At 40.0% G+C, this 18,016-nt stretch overlaps 1 protein-coding gene across 2 annotated transcripts in view; it reads right to left on the reverse strand.

Annotated features, from left to right (window-relative positions):
• Positions 1-1,400: 1,400 nt before the first annotated feature.
• The window catches only part of LOC306873494 (zinc finger protein basonuclin-2-like), a 206,933-nt gene continuing 190,317 nt past the window's right edge, over positions 1,401-18,016 (reverse strand). The window contains exons 6-7 of one of the 2 annotated variants that reach the window (XM_079422825.1): positions 3,791-3,864; positions 1,401-2,830 (exon numbers count right to left, since the gene is read on the reverse strand). In XM_079422825.1, coding sequence (XP_079278951.1) covers positions 3,834-3,864 — 31 coding nt within the window. In that variant the 3' untranslated portion in view covers positions 1,401-2,830; positions 3,791-3,833. The remainder of the gene's footprint in view (positions 2,831-3,790; positions 3,865-18,016) is intronic. The other variant, XM_079422826.1, reaches the window with a different exon arrangement.

An 18,016-nucleotide genomic window follows, 5' to 3' on the forward strand; every position in this document is an offset into this window, starting at 1 on the left:
TTTGACTCTAGGGGGAAACTTGGCTGTATGTGTTAAATGTTTCCCTTATGTGGAATAAACAGGCAATTACAACTCTTTTTCTGTGTTGTGTGCCATCCGGGGAAGTTAACCATACATTATTAGACAGTGTCCCTTTAGGACCCCAACTGTGGCAGCAGTTGTGATGGGGGTAAGGGTAGGGGGGTGGCACAGCAAGAGAAAACAGAGGAAGAAATGAAAGAGAAAACCAGAAGGAGAGCTTGGGTGTCTCCACGATGCAGTATTGTCAGCAACATTTACTGAATCACTGAATTTAATGAATCGACAATTGAATTATTACACAGATCAGTGATGGAAATATCTCCAGGTTTTGTGTAGCAACACATTTTGAATGACACACACTGCTATTCCCTCTTGGAAATATATCTTAATCTTCATACCTTCCATCATACCGCAAGGCCCGCTACTGTTATAGCACTAAAAGGAGGGACCAAATACATCGTTTTTGTCCAGCATTAATAACCTTTTGAACTGAATGGAGTTTCAGTAATGTAAATTACATTTCATTCATTCAGAATTATCTTTCATTTAATTTATTTGAAATGACAGAAACAGACCTCAAAGGGCTAATTTGCATTCAGTTAATTATTATAAACAGATAACTAGAAATAAATAGTCATATCTACATACCCACTAACTGTATCAAATTCAATAGTGCTTTTTTATTTGCCTTGATATTATGTGGCCAATAGTCAATGTTTGCCATTAACAAGATAAAGATGTTCTTCTGTAAATAAACGTTCTGGAATGGAAGCATCTGAGGAGATAGTTAACTACCTAAACATCTTCTCAATGTGTAATTTCTGTTCATGAGGTTTTGGAACATTGTCTTTGATTTTGGCCACAGTTTAGAGCCTCTCTTGTCTAGCACTCTGAAATGTCAATGGCATTTTTATATGATAAAACTGATCAAATTTATAGAAAAAATAAATAAATTATAGGACACTTACTAACTGTTTTAAAGTAATACTACATGCAGTAGAAAGATGATCTACCTAACCTCTGGGCTAATTCTGTGCCTTTATCCATACACTTATACTCTTGAAATGATATTATCAGAGCCAGTGATACTTATTTACTGCATTCAAGTGAATATACCTGAAACACTTACTAAATGGGTTGAATATTGGGTTTAATCATGTCAAATGAGATTACTCTCATATCAAGATCTGGCACATGTCTGTTAAAGGAACAGTAATTACCGCTTGGCACTGTATCCTAAAAAATGTCACTTTCAAGTTGGATAACCATCATTGTAATGTGTTATCCTTGTAATAATGTTACAAGTCCCACTAGTGTAGTTGCAAAGTGCAAAACTGATTTTTATTTATTTATTTATTTTTATTTTTTTATATTTTTTTGTACCAAAGCTATAAACATGAGAAAATAAAAGAAAAAGGTACTGTGTCAGAGCTAAAAGCATGCCAGCTCCATCTGTATATCTAACATGTAGATAAAACAAGTCACAAGTCACATGTTTTTGCTTTTTCTTTTCTAAGGTAAAACATTCTTAAAGCCAATATAGATTAATCAAGCTAGGCAGATGCTACTTTGTCTTGCTTAACGTTTTTAAAATGAAAATATTAGACAAAAAAAAAAAGAACAAAAAAGAGAAAATATCAACCATCAATACAACTGTTTCACACCAAATAGCCCCTCACAACATTAATATTTACATGTTTAAGCCAGTCTTAACATGCTCTTCTATGGGATTCTTGAAAAGATATCATTACACATATGCCTTTTTTTTTTTTTTTTGTTTTTTTCCTCATGATCATTTCTGCAGGCAAGAGTCACAAATTAAAGACTGAGGAGAAGATTGTGTGAGGGAAGGAGAGATCTATGATGTATTTTGCATCCAAAAACGGAAATGTCAAAAGGGCACAATTCTGCTCTAATTTTTCATACTTGAAAAGACGTTTGGGGAGAAATAATGCTGTTTTATAGCATTATGATGCTGAGGAATGGAGAGGGCGTTATTGTGTGGAGTATTTGTAACTTGAGGCAATGTGGTGCAGAGGGATGTCTGGTCTAATCAATCATTGTGGTATAGGGGGCATTTTTGTGTAGGTTGGGGTTCTGGCTATGTCTGTTTCTGCTTCTCACGGAAGAAAACATCATGTTACAGCCAGGTATTTTGCATTTGTGCATTTCACGCAGATGGACAGTCTTGTAGTGCACTCGAAGGGTCCCTTTGTTACTGTACAGTTTGTGGCAGATGGTGCACAGGATGCCTCCTATGCCATTACCTCCACTGGATGCTAAGACGGATGGTGAGAATGAAGGGTCACAGTGCAGAAGCCCTTCCTCTGTGGCTCCTTCTCTTCCTTCCTTCCTGGCGTCCTCTGTATCCTTTCCCTCCCTTGCCAGTTTCTTAGCCACAGTACTAGAGGTGTAGTCTTCATTGTCACTAGCACCCTCCAGGTCATCCAGCAGGATTCCCTCATCACTGCCCTCATCAGACTCCTGTGACGACTGCACACTGCCACTTGATTGTACGCTGGAGGTGGTGCTCAGGTCCAGCACCATGTAGTCATCACTGGGGCCATGGCAATAGCCGTTGCTGCGTGAATATTCTTTAGCGACTGGGTATCTCATTCCCTCGTGTCCTCTGTCTCGTGGTGGTCCAGCATTCTCTACCCCCTCCAGTCCTAGATGGTGGTCAGCATAGATCGTTGACAGGAACTCGGCACGCAGCTCTTTAGGCATGGTTGTAAGCTGGGGATCCAGGACAATGTCATCCAGCTCTTTGGTCAGTAGTTTGCGGTGCAGGTTGATGTTAGAGCTATGTCTGCAGGGAAGAGAGGATAGGGTTCTTGTAGCAATTTATTTGAACTGAAAATGTACAAAGATCTGCAATCATACATAAAAAAATCCTGTATTTTCAGGTATTCCTGTATTTTCTGTATTTTTTTTTTTATGAGTGCATGAATGTGTGTTGGAGCACACTACTTTCTGACACAGCAGAGAGTTCAATAACTCTAACACAGCTTAGACAGTATCCTGCTAAAGTGTTTACTCCTGTCAGCATGTCTGCAGGCATGCACAAATGCAATTGACTCTGACTCAATTAAATACTTCACCACATTGAATGGGAGTTTATCAATTGATTTGAGCCATGGTAATGCAATAATCGAGGGAAACTCGATAGCATATTAACTCAGACTTGAACAGCATTAGCACATTGACTCACTCCTGAAGGTAGCTTAATAGAGACCCATAAGCATATTGTTCATTTAGGCTTCACTTTAATACAGATTAATTTTCTCTCACTCCAATGCAGGATCCCATAACACATAGCAAGAAAAAGTGACTTTACATAAATTAATCTAAACCTTGACTTATTTTCTTACAACTAAGTCTGCCACAAGACAACTGAATAATAACTACTTCAAATATGAGACCATGCAATAAATCTGTCAATCCTAATGATGTGCAACTAATTTAATAAATATTGTGGTTTGACAGAAAACAAAAGGAAACTAGTAATAGTGATGTAGAATTGGTTAAAACATAGATTAACAAAACCAAAATTCAACAACCAATATATTTGTGTTCACCGAGCCTCTGTGAGAGCCATACAACCATGGCCTACCACATTTCCAATCTAAAATTAATAGTAATGTAGATACAAGAAAACTAAATAAAAAGACTCCAGGGAACCCAGGCCATGCATAAGGGCTAAAAGTAACTTAAATAATCACCTAAATGTAACTGATAAATAGATTGTACAATGTATTGTAGAGCTTACCAGCAGTGCCATGGTTGATGCAGTCAAAAAGGGTCCCTTTTCTTTAATTATTTAGTTCCCTATCCGACATTCTCCTGCAAGAAGTAAAAAAAATTCAATAGAGGGACCCTTTCTGGTGATATAAGTTATAGAGGAGTGGACCACCAAAGCATCATCAACACTCAAGAGAGCAGCATACTGACTAGCTGTGGTGGTCAGCTGATATGAAGAATATGCATAGTTGACCATTTATTGTATTTTGCTTATTTATACAATATCAGACCAGTTCAATGTTTTAAAAGGGTTCTGATAGGAAACCTATCAGACTACTTTCAATTATATCTTAAAAAATAGCTAAAGGGATAGCTAGTTGTATTTTAAGTAACTCATAGCAATTATTTAGAAGTTGTTCATTGTGACTGTAATTTTAATGCAGTAAATGATGCTTAAGGCGGCTCCTTTTGCAGCATGTGACCATCCCTGAAAATTGCACCCTCACACTGCTCATAAGCTCTAGGCTGGCATAACTAATTGGCATCTAAACCCACCTGCATGCTATATGATGTTAGTACAATATGATATTATTGTTGTTTTAAATATAAGATGGCAAAATTTATGCTATGCTAAGTCCATGAGAAGTGTCTTGATGAGCACAGTTTTCTGTGATGTGTTGACTTGCTTCATATTAAAACAGCAATTTATATAGATTAGCCAATATATTGCCAGTTGTGTGTGTACATCACAGTCCTGCAAATATGCATTTGACAGAAGACACTTAATTTAACACTGGATGACTTTTTGCCACCACCTTTACCTACATCTCAATTCAAGCCAAGATCTACAGGTGACAGATCTAATTAAGAAGTGTTGATGTGTCTCAGCGGTAAGCTTTAAATTATTTATCTATAAACTACTGATTGGATTTGTTTTATCTGTGTACATCAAAATATAGTATAGTGAGCACACACCACTGTTACAGTTTTATTGCCTTTGCTTACTTTTTAAAATAAATAAAGTCCAGCCACTTCCTTCACAATCAACTTGCAGTTAGAAAATTAAATGATATGCAGGTTTGAGCAGCCAAAAACACACAGACAACTCATGATTTTCTACTTGCTAATTGCTGTAAGTCAGAAATAATTAGGGGCCAAGCACTGACCTATTGTATTCGTTAGTTTTCTTATTATTACTATTCTTCCTTCTATTTCTTCTTCTTCTTCTACTACTTCTTCTTGTTCTACTCTGAGAGTCTATAGCAGCCCATAGAACCACTTGTGGGAAAGTTATGAATTGTGACACACAGATAGACACACAGTGTCAATATTAAACATAGCAAATTTGGAGTCTCTATTTCAAACTCTCTAGCACAATCAATAGGCCAAATACTGTATTTCTGCTAATAACTTTTGAACCATAAGGTCTAGTAGCAAAATTCTTTTTGAATCATTTTTTTTTCTGATTCTTTGGCTTATGCTAAGTCAAATGCATACCAAAATTGAAATTCACACAAAAATGGACACGAGGCATTATCTTTGCAACGCTTTAGCTGATTCAGACCAAATTTGGTACGTGTTTTGCCGAGCATGACCTAAGGGCACATGAGTAGATTTGGAGAGGCATACCGAATCAAATGATAAGCAAATTTTCCTATGTCAGCCAATCTGAACATGGACAATTTCAAATTTTGTAGTAAAATGGTTTTTCATTTTTCATATAGTATTTTTCAAACACTTTGTGTTTGAGCATATTGTTATGAATCTTATAGAACTGCTAGCGGGAAAGTTATGAAATTCGGCACACAGATAGAGAACAGTCTCGTCATTAACCACAGCAAATTTGGAGTCACTATCTAAAACTCTGTGGTGCCACCAACAGGCCAAATTTACACGCATGTTTCTGCTTATAACTTTTGAACCTTACCGAGTCGAATGCATACCAAAATGTAAAATTGTCAAGATTTTTCACAAATTTAAATTTTCAGAAAAATCTACTTTCTTCGAACTCGTCCTAGACGGTTTGTGCAATTTTCACCAAAATTGGCACAGATCATCTTCAGAGCATCGTCAGGCAAAAATTTATCAAAAGCTTTTTGATATACCAAACTTTTTTCGCAAAGCGTGTTAACAAATTTGGCAAAGTTTGTGCAAAAATGGACATGAGGCTGTATCTCTGCAACGCTTTAACATATTCTAACTAAACTTGGTATGTGTTATAACAAGCATGACCTGAGCGCACAAGGTAGTTGCGGCACAGCGCCACCTACTGATCAAAAGATATTTAAAAATGATATTTCTGCTGAAAATTATATTTTCAGTTTGGCCAAGCATTATAAGATTGGTCTTGTAAGATTCGGAACAGCATATAGAATTGAAAGATTCCTAATTTTCCTATGTCAGCTTTTTTGGGCATCAGCCATTTTATGGTAAAATTCTGTATTAACAAATGTCTTTAAGAGGGGTCTCCAACCCTGGTCCTGGAGAGCTACCATACTGCAGAGTTCAGCTTCAACCCTAATCAAACACACCTGAACCAGCTATCAAGGTGTTCAGGACTAAGTCATTTCAGACAAGTGTGTTGAAGCAGGGTTGGAACTTAAAGGGGTCATATGATGCGATTTCAAGTTTTCCTTTCTATTTGGAATATCACAAGCTGTTGGTGCATAGATAAGATCCCTGAAGTTGCAAAGACTAAAGTCTCAAAACCAAAGAGATATTCTTTATCAAAGTTAAGACTCTGCTACGCCCCCCTAAAACGGCTCGTTCAAACCCGCCCCCACATCTCTACGTAAAGATGTGGAAATATTTGAATGCAGCCCAAATGTTCACACAAAGAAAGAAGGTGTGGTTTCAGTAACCGCAGTAGTGTTGATGAAACCATGTCAGGGAGACGCTGTGTGTTTCTAGGTGAAAGCAAAAGCACTTTATTTGGCCTTCCGAAAGTAGATGCATTTAGGAATCATTAAGATTACTTACAACAGAACAGCAACGAATTTTATGGATGACCATTTCGTGAACCTAGGAGAGCAGGTGTGTGTGTGTGTGTAAATGTGTGTGTGTGTGTGTGTGTGTGTGTGCACGTGTGTGAGAGAGAGAAAGTCACTGCGCAGCGTCGTTTGTGTGTGTGTGTGAGAGAGAGTCACAGCGCAGCGTCGTTTGTGTGTGTGTGTGTGTGTGTGCTCGCGTGTGTGAGAGAGGGAGAAACGGTCACACAATCACGGCTTGTGTACAAACACATACGAGCTTCATCACTGTGTCTGTCACGCGACTCTGTTTCCCTCTCGGGCTTGAACTGATGGTAAAAATAAGGACATTATTTACTGTCTTTATAATTTTGAAAGCTGAATCTCGTGATTATGGAAAGGGGTATTACACTTCCGATGCGGCTTGTGGTGTTCGGCCAATCACAATGCACTGTGCCAGTTGGCCAATCAGAGCAGACTGCACTTGTCGGAAGGAGGGACTTTGTAGAAAACAAGTGTTTGACAGAGGCGGGGCATAGAGGACCTATAATAATGTACAGTATTTGAAAAATAATGTGTTTTTTGAACAATAAAACATGTCAAAATATTTTGTTACACCAAATACACAAAATAATGATCTTTAAAAAAGCATCATATGAACCCTTTAAGTCTAGTTAGGTAGCTTTCCAGGATCAGGGTTGGAGAACTCTGGTCTTTACTGAGTAATTAAAGACAGCTCCAATTAGCTCTTCATTAGGGGCTGTAGCCCCTATTGTAATTGTATGTTTTCTTTACTAGGGGCCAAGCCCAGGATGGGCTGTAGCCCCTATTGTAATTGTATGTTTTATTATTATTATTATAATTTTCTTCCCATGGGGTTCTATGGCAGCCCTATGAACGGAACATAGGAAAATTATTAAATTTGGCACACTTGTAGTTATGGCCATGAATAGTGATCTGACCAACTTTGGGGTCTCTAGAACCAACTCTATAGCGCCACCACCAGTTCAAAAACAACATTTAAATGTTAATAATGTCATGAATCTGGTCCATGCATTTCCGGTTAATCACCCACTCACCGCATGGACTCTTGCACTTCACTACAATCCTCATCATTCATTGCACTGACAACACACACAGCTGTTTTCACTGATTACACAGGTGATCACACTAATCACTAAGGCGTTATAAACCATGGACTTCCTCTATTTATTGTATTGCATTTATCACTTTCACAGGGATAGCTACTCTACGGAGCCATAGTCATAGTCATAGTCTTAGTCTTGCCTTGCCTTGCCTTGTGTGTTCTCTTGTGTTTTGACTCCTGCCCATGTTTTCTGGATTTATCCTTTGCCTTGCCATTCGGACTCTGTTTGCACCTTGATTGGATTATTGCTCTCGTACCTGGATTACCCCTTCTGTCAAGCCCTTTGGATATTGTACGCCGATCGCCGACCACGCCTGTTTACTTGAGTACTCTTCTGTCTTGCCCTCTCTATACCGGTTTGCTGTTTGTTCGACCCTGCCTGTTATTGACCATGCCTGTAAATAAAAGCTTGCACTTGGATCCGCACGTCTCAAGTCTTGTTTGCCCCGTTACAAATAACTCCTGAACCCCTTGTTGTAGAAAAATAAAACTTAGTACACCTGATTACTCTCTTCATGCTGATCACATTCAGTAGCTTGCAGTAAGACAACACCCATTACAGTAGCGGCCATTTTGAAAAGTACAGTATGCTGTCTGTTCGCTACTACTCCTTCAAAATTGTGTGTCTGTGTTTGTTGACTTATACTACTAATCTTACCATTCTTCTAAGTTACAGGCTAAACAATTACCATTCTGTTTAATGTGACTCTTCAGCTATCCTATCGAATTAACCATAAACTGCATTACAGTTAACTTTGTGTTACGCTGGTTAAAATGCTAAAGAACTTTTTTGTCAGATCATTCTCACTAATAAACCTCTCCTCGGCAGCCTGTCAAACGTGCAGCAACCGAGTGGTGCACTCTGCTAAGCTGCTTGCCCTGAACCTTTCGGGTCATGGGTTTGAATCCCGGTTGGCAACAAGGCCAGACCGCAAGAGGACCTGTGGCCAGAAGCGGTGCAAACATTGCTTTTGTTCCAGACGTTGAATCTTCCTTGCGTGTTTGTCTCGAATCAGAAACGTGTGTTTGTTCGTTCTCATCCCAACTTCTTTTCAATTCTGAACTTCTGTGCTTCTGAACCTGTCTGTTTTTTCCATGTACGTTCTATTTCAGCTTCTTATGCTCTTCCTGCTCTGCGCCGCGCTACAGTCCATTCGTGGGCATGGCCCCGGAATCGCTGCTTGCAGCTATATTTTTACCTCTGTTGTGCTTGACCCCCTAATTGCTGCTTGCAGCTATATTGGGCATTTATAATTGACTTCTTGTTCAAGACAGCATTTGGTTGGACACATTTTGGGGTACCTGTCCTGAAAAATAGTCTGAAGTTTAAATCTGTATTTTAGATGAAAAAAAAGTGAAGAAAATGTGTCTTCTGTCAAGTGCATCTTTGCCAGACTGAGATGTAAACTACACAGTTGGCTATTCATTGGCTAATCTATGTTAAATTTCTGTTTTAAATTGTTTTCATTTTTTTAAGCATTTTTTTAATGTTTAGAAATATACTAGCATATATGTTATCTCAAAGCTAATATACATAGGATATTAATCTTTATTAGGTCTTTAAAGTTTCTAAAAAAAGTCACATTAATACTAAACATTCAGAGAGGGACACAAAATATTTAACAGAATGAAGCAAAAAAAAAAACAAAAAAAAAAACACAAATACACAGCCCAAGGCCTAATACTGCATGACAGAGAGTCTACCCTTTCATTTATCAGGTTAAGCCTTTCTGCTTCATTTCCTTCTCCCCTACAACCCCATTTCAGGCCACAACTAAGGTTTGCCCTCGGTCCCCTACTCCATCCCCCAATACCCCCTCAGCTCTCTCTCCCTCCCTTTTGACCTCTAATGAGGCAGCCAAACCAATTTGCCCAAAGCTTGAGGCAGCTTCTCCTGAGAATCCTTTTTTTTACTCTGCAGAGGATGCAAGAGGTATGGCTCTTAATGTGTCTTGTCCAGAGAATGTTAATCATCTTTATGATTTGATGGCCCTTTTGTTTCCTGCCAAGTGTGCACATTTGCAAAATGAGCTGCAATTCTCAATTGCAAAGGGAAAGAGAGCCACATTAAATGATGAGGTGCTTTGTTTTGTCTTTATCTTTTTTTCTTTAATGTGTAGTGGGTAGCTGAAGATTAGATCACTTTCTCTATGTCAAGGCCACCATCATCACAATAGCTGAGAATATGCAACAAAGAAAAATGACAAGGTTTAGTCAGTCTGAAGTGCTGAATTTTCTAAGCCTGACATCATATGTCTCAACACCACAGGAAGAGAGGAGAGGAATGGGAAGATATAATTAACCTTCACTCTCCCTTACCACAGTTGGCTTGTGTGGGACCATAGACTGAAAATTAGCACACCATGGGAATCTGGAGCCAGGCAGACACTCAGGGTCATTTGCAACAGTGAGGGCAACATTTAAAAAAAAAAAAAAAATATGAATGAATGAATGAATGAATAGAGGAGGAAAAAGGTTCCCTATTTGCTTTAGGAAATAATGTTTTTAATTAACAAAGATAATAAGGGGTGAGACTACAGGGGTGTGTGTTTCCAGCAGTCACTATGTAATATTACATTATAGACCCATTTTCTCCCTCTTGGCTACAAACAAACAAACAAATAAACAAATAAATGTACCTGCTGTAATTGGTAATAATGTTCTGATTTTCCTTACATTATTATTATTATTATTATAATTGCATCCTCTAGCCAATGTTTATTCATTTTAAAGGGGAAATGGATGCCTGTTTGAGATACCCGAACAGGATGCAATTGATCAAATTAACTTCCTACTCTGGGATGTCAAGACCTCATTTAAAAGTCTGTGTGGAGAAGTCTGTTAACACTGAATTTAGATGCCACATTAGCATTTGCTATTTGGATTTTTTAAAGCCGTCTATGTTCAGACTGATTTTCTTTCTTTCTTTCTTTCTTTCTTTCTTTCTTTCTTTCTTTCTTTCTTTCTTTCTTTCTTTCTTTCTTTCTTTCTTTCTTTCCTTCTTTCTTTCTTTCTTTCTTTCTTTCTTTCTTTCCTTCTTTCTTTCTTTCTTTCTTTCTTTCTTTCTTTCTTTCAGTTTGTGATGGAACCCATTAAGAACTTTGGTAGACAAAGTGTAAAGTAGTATTAAACATTAAATTGTTGTATGAACTATTGAATTATTTTGATGAGCAAATATTGGTAATGAAGAACAATGATGGTACTGATGAGTATGTTGCATTTTGTTTGAAAATATATATAATATAATAATAACTGTGTATTATGAAGTCAATTTTTAAACTAAAAACTGATGTTCTTCTTAACCCTACTGCATAATCTTTTATCTTAAAACACATTTGTACTGATATATCAGCAGCAGCAGCATTGACCTGAACATAATATTGAAATATGTTAATCTCATATAAAATATATGGTTACGCTTTATTTTAAAGTGTCCTTGTTACAGTGTAATTATACATTTAAGTACTGAGCAATATTAATTAGCTACATGTACTTATTATATGGTTTGGGTTAGGATTAGGTTTAGGTTTACCTGCATAATTATGCAAAATTTATTGTTATTATAATAGTAAGTACATGTAATGTATAACAAGGACACCCGTAAAATAAAGTGTTACCAAATATGTATGATACAGGTATTTACAGTATATATACTGTAGCATTTGGACCAATCAGACACACATTTATTCATTATATTTAATGAATAATCCAGCAAACCCTCTCATTCAACAAACAATCTGTGAGGGTCTATGGACCCTTCCCCCCCGAAAGAGCACCCTAAAGGGCTCAGTTACCAGGGCAATCATCTGATAAGACTGGTTTATTGCTCAAAAGTATGTGAGATGTGACGTGTCGTAAGAACGGACCCTTCTGAAACCCACGCAATGCCCATACAAAAAAACTTTCCTCCTTGTCACTCATAGACAAACCTTTCTAAAGATAAACATGCATTCCAGGACATTATGTGTATGATTTTAACTATCTTGTATAGTGTCCCTTGCATTGTATTTTGTTTTATGCATGCTTTATGAGTGAAGTACAAGTTAATGTAACCCCACCTGTATTGTGTCTCCTACCAAATTAATGCTCATTTGATGACGCACACTTTGGTGTACACCACATCCTCATAGAATGCCAGGTGTGTGTGTAATTTAATCAAAGTATAGACTGCCAGAGCCTTTCAAACCATGCTCTCAGACAAAGGGTCATAAAACCCCCCAATATTTCCAGCCTCCCAATTGGAAATTTAGCCTTTATCATTGGTCAAGCTCATCCTGAAAGGTGTGACTCTTCCCAGATTTTAAAGGGCTCATGCACAGGTCTGCCTTCTTCTTCTGCAAAATTGTCCGAATGCTGCCTGTGTGGTTGGACTCACGGAGCACCTGAGCCGGTGCAGGTGCGCCAGGCAGGCCCCAACATAGAGCCGTGTGCGGTCTCCCCAGCCTGGGTAGATGGCTCCTGACCACTGGAGTTTAAAACCACTGGAGTTCATCTTCACTCAACCCTGGAATTTATCATCATGGAAAGGCCCTCGCTCAGACATTTCGCTTTCCCCGCTCCCGGCAGTCTCTGCATCTTCATCTGACCAAGATGGCGGCGCGTGAACAACGTGAGGCTCAGCGTCTCTCCAGTTTTTGCAAATTACTTATTATTTTATTAGTTATTTTCAGTTCAGTTATTCGACATAGCTTCGCATTAACCTCGTACAACCGTCACACACTACTGGATATCAAACTTCGCTACACAAACACCGATGTGGATACAACACTAGATCTTCATCTACTACCTCCCGAATTACTCCGGTCCCCGGGCTCGAGTGAACCATTCAATCCGACAGGAAGTGCCCGTCGTCGGCGCTGCAAACGTAAACAAAGAAGGGGTAAGCGGAGCGGCCTGCGAGCTAAGCTAAAGCTCAATCCGCATCGTCCAGCTCTACCAAGCATCTTCCTTGCTAACGTACGATCTCTGGCAAACAAGATCGACGAGCTACGACTTCGGATCACTCAGCGAATGTTTATAGACTGCAACATTATGGTTTTCACAGAAACTTGGCTCAATAACACCATTCCAAATAGCGCGATTGAGCTAGAGGGGCGCAACATCTACAGGGCTGATAGAACGGCTGTGGACTCCGGTAAAAGCAAAGGTGGGGGTGTTTGCCTCTATGTAAACAGATCCTGGTGCTCCGATGCTATTATTATTAAATCCCACTGTTCTGCTGATATTGAATACATCTTTATCAAGTGCAGACCCTTTTATCTGCCCCGCGAATTTACAACTGCCATAATCGCTGCAGTGTATGTACCCCCGGATGCTAATGCTAAACTAGCCATGAAAGAACTATCTTCTGTTGTTAATAAGCTGCAAACAACACACCCGGATGGAGTTTTTATTATTGCTGGTGATTTCAATCATGCCAGTCTGAGAACTACTCTCCCCAAATTTCATCAAAACGTTGCTACAAGAGGAGACAACACTCTTGATCATGTTTATACAAACATCCCTGATGCTTACAAAGCAACTCCCCTCCCCTACATTGGACAATCTGATCACCTCTCCCTGTTCCTGCTACCAAAATACACCCCCATCATCAAACGTGTGAAACCCACTGTGAGGACTGTTAAAGTTTGGCTAGAAGAAGCAGACTCCTCACTACAGCAGGAGTCACAGACTGGAATTTGTTTGCTTCCCGGGCCACACTGGACTCCCACACAGACGTTAACACCTACACCAGCTCTGTTCTGCATCATATCAACAGATGTGTTGACAAGGTAACCACCCATAAAGTAATTAAACTGTACCCCAATCAGAAACCCTGGATGAACAAGGAAGTCCGGCTCCTGCTGAAGGCACGTAACGCCGCCTTCAAATCTGGCGACCGTGAAGCCTACAGCTTATCCAGGTCCAATCTGAAGAGGGGAATTCAATCAGCTAAATACAGTTATAAACTGCGCATTGAGGACAAATTTAAAAACAATGATCGTCGGCGAATGTGGACAGGCATCCATGCCCTTACAGACTATAAACCAGCAAACAGTACACCCCCAAACAGCAATGCCACCCTCCCTGACGAACTGAACAACTTTTATGCTCGCTTTGATCGTGGAAACACAGAACCACCCATCAAAGCTGAGCTCACACCTGACGACCTGCCGCTCACACTTTCCACCAGTGACGTGGGCGCTACCTTGCGTAAGGTGAACTCACACAAAGCTGCCGGCCCTGATGGCATCCCTGGCCGAGTGCTTAGGGCCTGTGCAGAACAGCTGGCTGAGGTCTTCACCAACATTTTCAACCTCTCTGTGGCCCAAGCCATTGTTCCCAACTGCTTCAAAACAGCCACCATTGTACCTGTACCAAAACATACTGGTGCAGCGGCCCTCAATGACTTCCGACCAGTTGCTCTTACTCCCATCATTGCAAAATGTTTTGAGAGGCTGGTTCTTTCCCACCTGAAAACATGCTTGCCCCCAACACTGGACCCATACCAGTTCGCCTACAAATCCAACAGGTCGACTGAGGATGCCATTGCCTCAGCTCTCCACTCCGCCCTGACGCACCTAGACAGAACCAACACATATGTCAGGATGCTATTCATTGATTTCAGTTCCGCCTTCAATACAGTGATCCCATCCACACTGATCTCCAAGCTCACCGATCTTGGCATCAGCCCCTCCCTCTGTAACTGGACCCTGGACTTTCTCACCAACAGACCACAGTCTGTTAGGATCAATAACCACACCTCCTCCGTCCTCACCCTAAACACTGGAGTACCACAGGGCTACCACAAGAGCCCAATCCTCTTCTCCCTTTTCACCCACGACTGCATACCTGTATATGGCTCTAACTCTATAATCAAGTTTGCAGATGACACCACGGTGGTAGGCCTGATCAGCGACAATGATGAGACAGCCTACAGGGATGAGGTCCAGCATCTAGCAATGTGGTGTGCCAACAACAACCTTGCACTCAACACCCAGAAGACCAAAGAGCTGATTGTAGACCACCGGCGGACTAAGAAGGACCACACACACACTCCCATCTACATTGATGGGGCCGAATTGGAGCGCGTGGCGAGCTTCAAGTTTCTTGGTGTCCATCTCTCTGAGGATCTCTCCTGGACCCTCAATACCTCCACCCTGATCAAAAAGGCACGACAGCGCCTTTACTTCCTTAGGAAATTAAGGGAAGCTCACCTGTCCCCTCACATCCTGCTGAACTTTTACCGTTGCACTGTTGAAAGCATACTCACAAACTGCATCACAGTGTGGTACGGCAACTGCACTGTTTCGGACCAGAAAGCCCTCCAGCGGGTGGTAAAAACTGCCCAATACACCACTGGTGTCGTGCTACCCTCCATCAAAGACATTTACCACAAACGCTGCCTAAGGAGAGCGAAAAGTATCATCAAAGACTCCTCTCACCCCAGTCACAAACTGTTCACTCCTCTCCCATCTGGGAGACGTTATAGGAGTCTTCGCTGTCGCACCAACAGACTCAGGAACAGTTTCTTTCCCTCAGCTGTCAGCCTACTGAACTCCAATCTCAGGCGCTGAACACTACACCCAAGATGGACCACCTAATGGTTTAAAAAAAAAAAAAAAAAACTGCACTGTTCAACAACCTGTCTGCACTCCTCACTCACAATGTTTTTTATTTCCTGCTATTTGCACATTCCTGATATTTGCACATTCCCTTGCACATTTCTACCTCCGGATGCCGTGAAGGTCATTGGCCATACATATGCTACTTACATACCTCTCTTTATAATGCACCTTCTGTTTATATTTCCTTGCAACCTAAATCGTATGTACAGTCATTTGCACTGAGCTAGTCTCTCCCCATCTACCTCATAACTTGCACTATATGTCATAAAACATATATGTATATACACATTTTTTTATATCTATTTATAAACCTGTTATTTGCACTTCTGGTTAGATGTTAACTGCATTTCATTGGCTCTGTACTTGTACTCTGCACAGTGACAATAAAGTTGAATCTAATCTAATCTAATCTATGAATTGCGGCCTGCAGTTCCAATGCGGCCCACAGGGCCAACAGGCCCCACTTTACACCCAGCCATGTGCTTACTTAGGAGAGAGGACTCTCTCAACCACAACAGAGTCAAGAACAACCTCAGAGTTTCAAGAGATTGCAACTTCTGCCATCGAATGGAACCATCCAGACCTTCTTCAGAAGCTTCACAGGACTCTCGTTCTTGTTGCAAGTATCCAAATGCAAGTATCGTTCCCTGCACCATACAGAGGTTTGTTGTAAGCTATCATATACTGTGCTTTGAATTAGCGACTGATGGTTCTTTCGGATGGTCAACTCAACCTCATTTCCCCTGTTTCTGTCCGGTTTCATTCATCCAGTTCATTCACTTACCCTTCCCATGTACCATGTATGTGTGATGTGTGTGTGTGTGTGTGTGTGTGTATATATATATATATATATATATATATATATGTATGTGTTTGTTTAGTCTAGTTATGTGTTTGTTATTTAGTTTCTGATTCCCTGCATGCAACAAAGTCAATTTAACGATTTCGTTCTTGTTACATGCTCTGAGTAGTACTGTACCTTAAAAAAGGCTATTTCTCTTACCCTGGAAATGAAGATTTCTTTGAATTCATAAATAATCAATACTGAGCGTTCACTAGATTGTACTGTAAATTCTGCTTTATCAAGCTAATTCTATTAACTTATCCAAATATTATAATTAATTATAAAGAGTTATGATTAATTAATAATATTCCCCCTTGAGCTAAGATTACTACAGAAATGGTGGAGAATGTGGGCATCATTTTAAACATTGTTGCAAGCAGACTCAGTAATCAATCTTATGCATTTGTCTCATAAGTTTTATTAACTTCTTATGTGCACGTAGCAGTTTCCGATCAAGATCAGATAAAACTATAGCTTGAATGCACTTCTCCAAACAGTACAGAAGTTATTCAAAGCTACAATGCATGTTCAAATCGTACGATAATAAACTAACCTAAGGACATTCTACTTTTACTCTTCATTTTGACTTTATTCCTCTATTCTATTTTATCTCATTTATTTACCTTTGTTTCAGGCTGAATATCCCTATTCAGCTAAGTTGAATTTAATTACATTTAAAATTTAAGTGAATCAGTCTGTTTATTTACCTCTCCCTTAGTCTTCTAGAGCTATAAGGGAATTCTACCTTTACTTTTACCTTATTTTAGTTATTTTACCATCACCATCTTCCCTCTTTGTATATGATTACAGTAGTTCTAGCAATTGTTGCTTCCTTAATGAGTTGTACAGGTTATTAGTAGCCTAATCCCTGTTTCCTCTCTGCCCCTCCTCACTCCTCAGTGCCAGGCCTAGTACATTGAAGTGCAGTTACTGTTCAACACAATGTAGGCCCCAGATAGAACTAGAAACACTTTGCATTGTTTCTTTTTCTTTTGAACTTGAGGTATTTGGTGTGTTCTTGCTAGCTTAGCTAACAGTCTAACCCTAGGTTTATGAGTCTATTGCAGCATCACTCACAAGTGACATCAGCTTAGCCACATCTCCTAGCAAAAACTAAATAGGTAAAATCCTTTTTGATTTCATCTTATTGTTTTATTTCAGTTTTGTTTTATTTGTTACCCTCGTAGTGCCATTTGAGAAGAACCATCAGTGTTTTGAGTAATAGTTTGATGACATGTAAAGGCCCAGTCATCAGTCTACGCTGCGTGCAGCCGTCAACGAAGATACTTAGAGTCCTCAGTTCTGTTCACCAACACTAAATGGTAGCACCCTGCCTTACTAGCTGCCCCACATCAGCTATTCCCACCTTACACGGCCTACGGAGCCATTCCCTATACAGATAGATTACCACCTGTGCTTGCATTTGCCTTTTTGCCTCTCTCTCTCTCTCTCTCTCTCTCTCTCTCATGTTCCTCCAAGTGAGCCAGCATGTCTCAGACATCCGGCCCTGCCACCTACCCGAACCACTTGGAGACCCGGCAGAGCCCTGCGATGGACATCCTTCAACCCAAAGCAGCCAATGACCTGCAACAGCAGAGAACGGAACAGCGAGACTGCGACACAAATGGACACCTGACACCCAGCCTGGACAACCAGGAGCTAAGCAGCATCATCTCCTCCTTGGCCCACA

The sequence above is a fragment of the Barbus barbus genome (genome assembly GCF_936440315.1).
Source record: "Barbus barbus genome assembly, chromosome: 8".
Taxonomy (NCBI): Eukaryota; Metazoa; Chordata; class Actinopteri; order Cypriniformes; family Cyprinidae; genus Barbus; species Barbus barbus.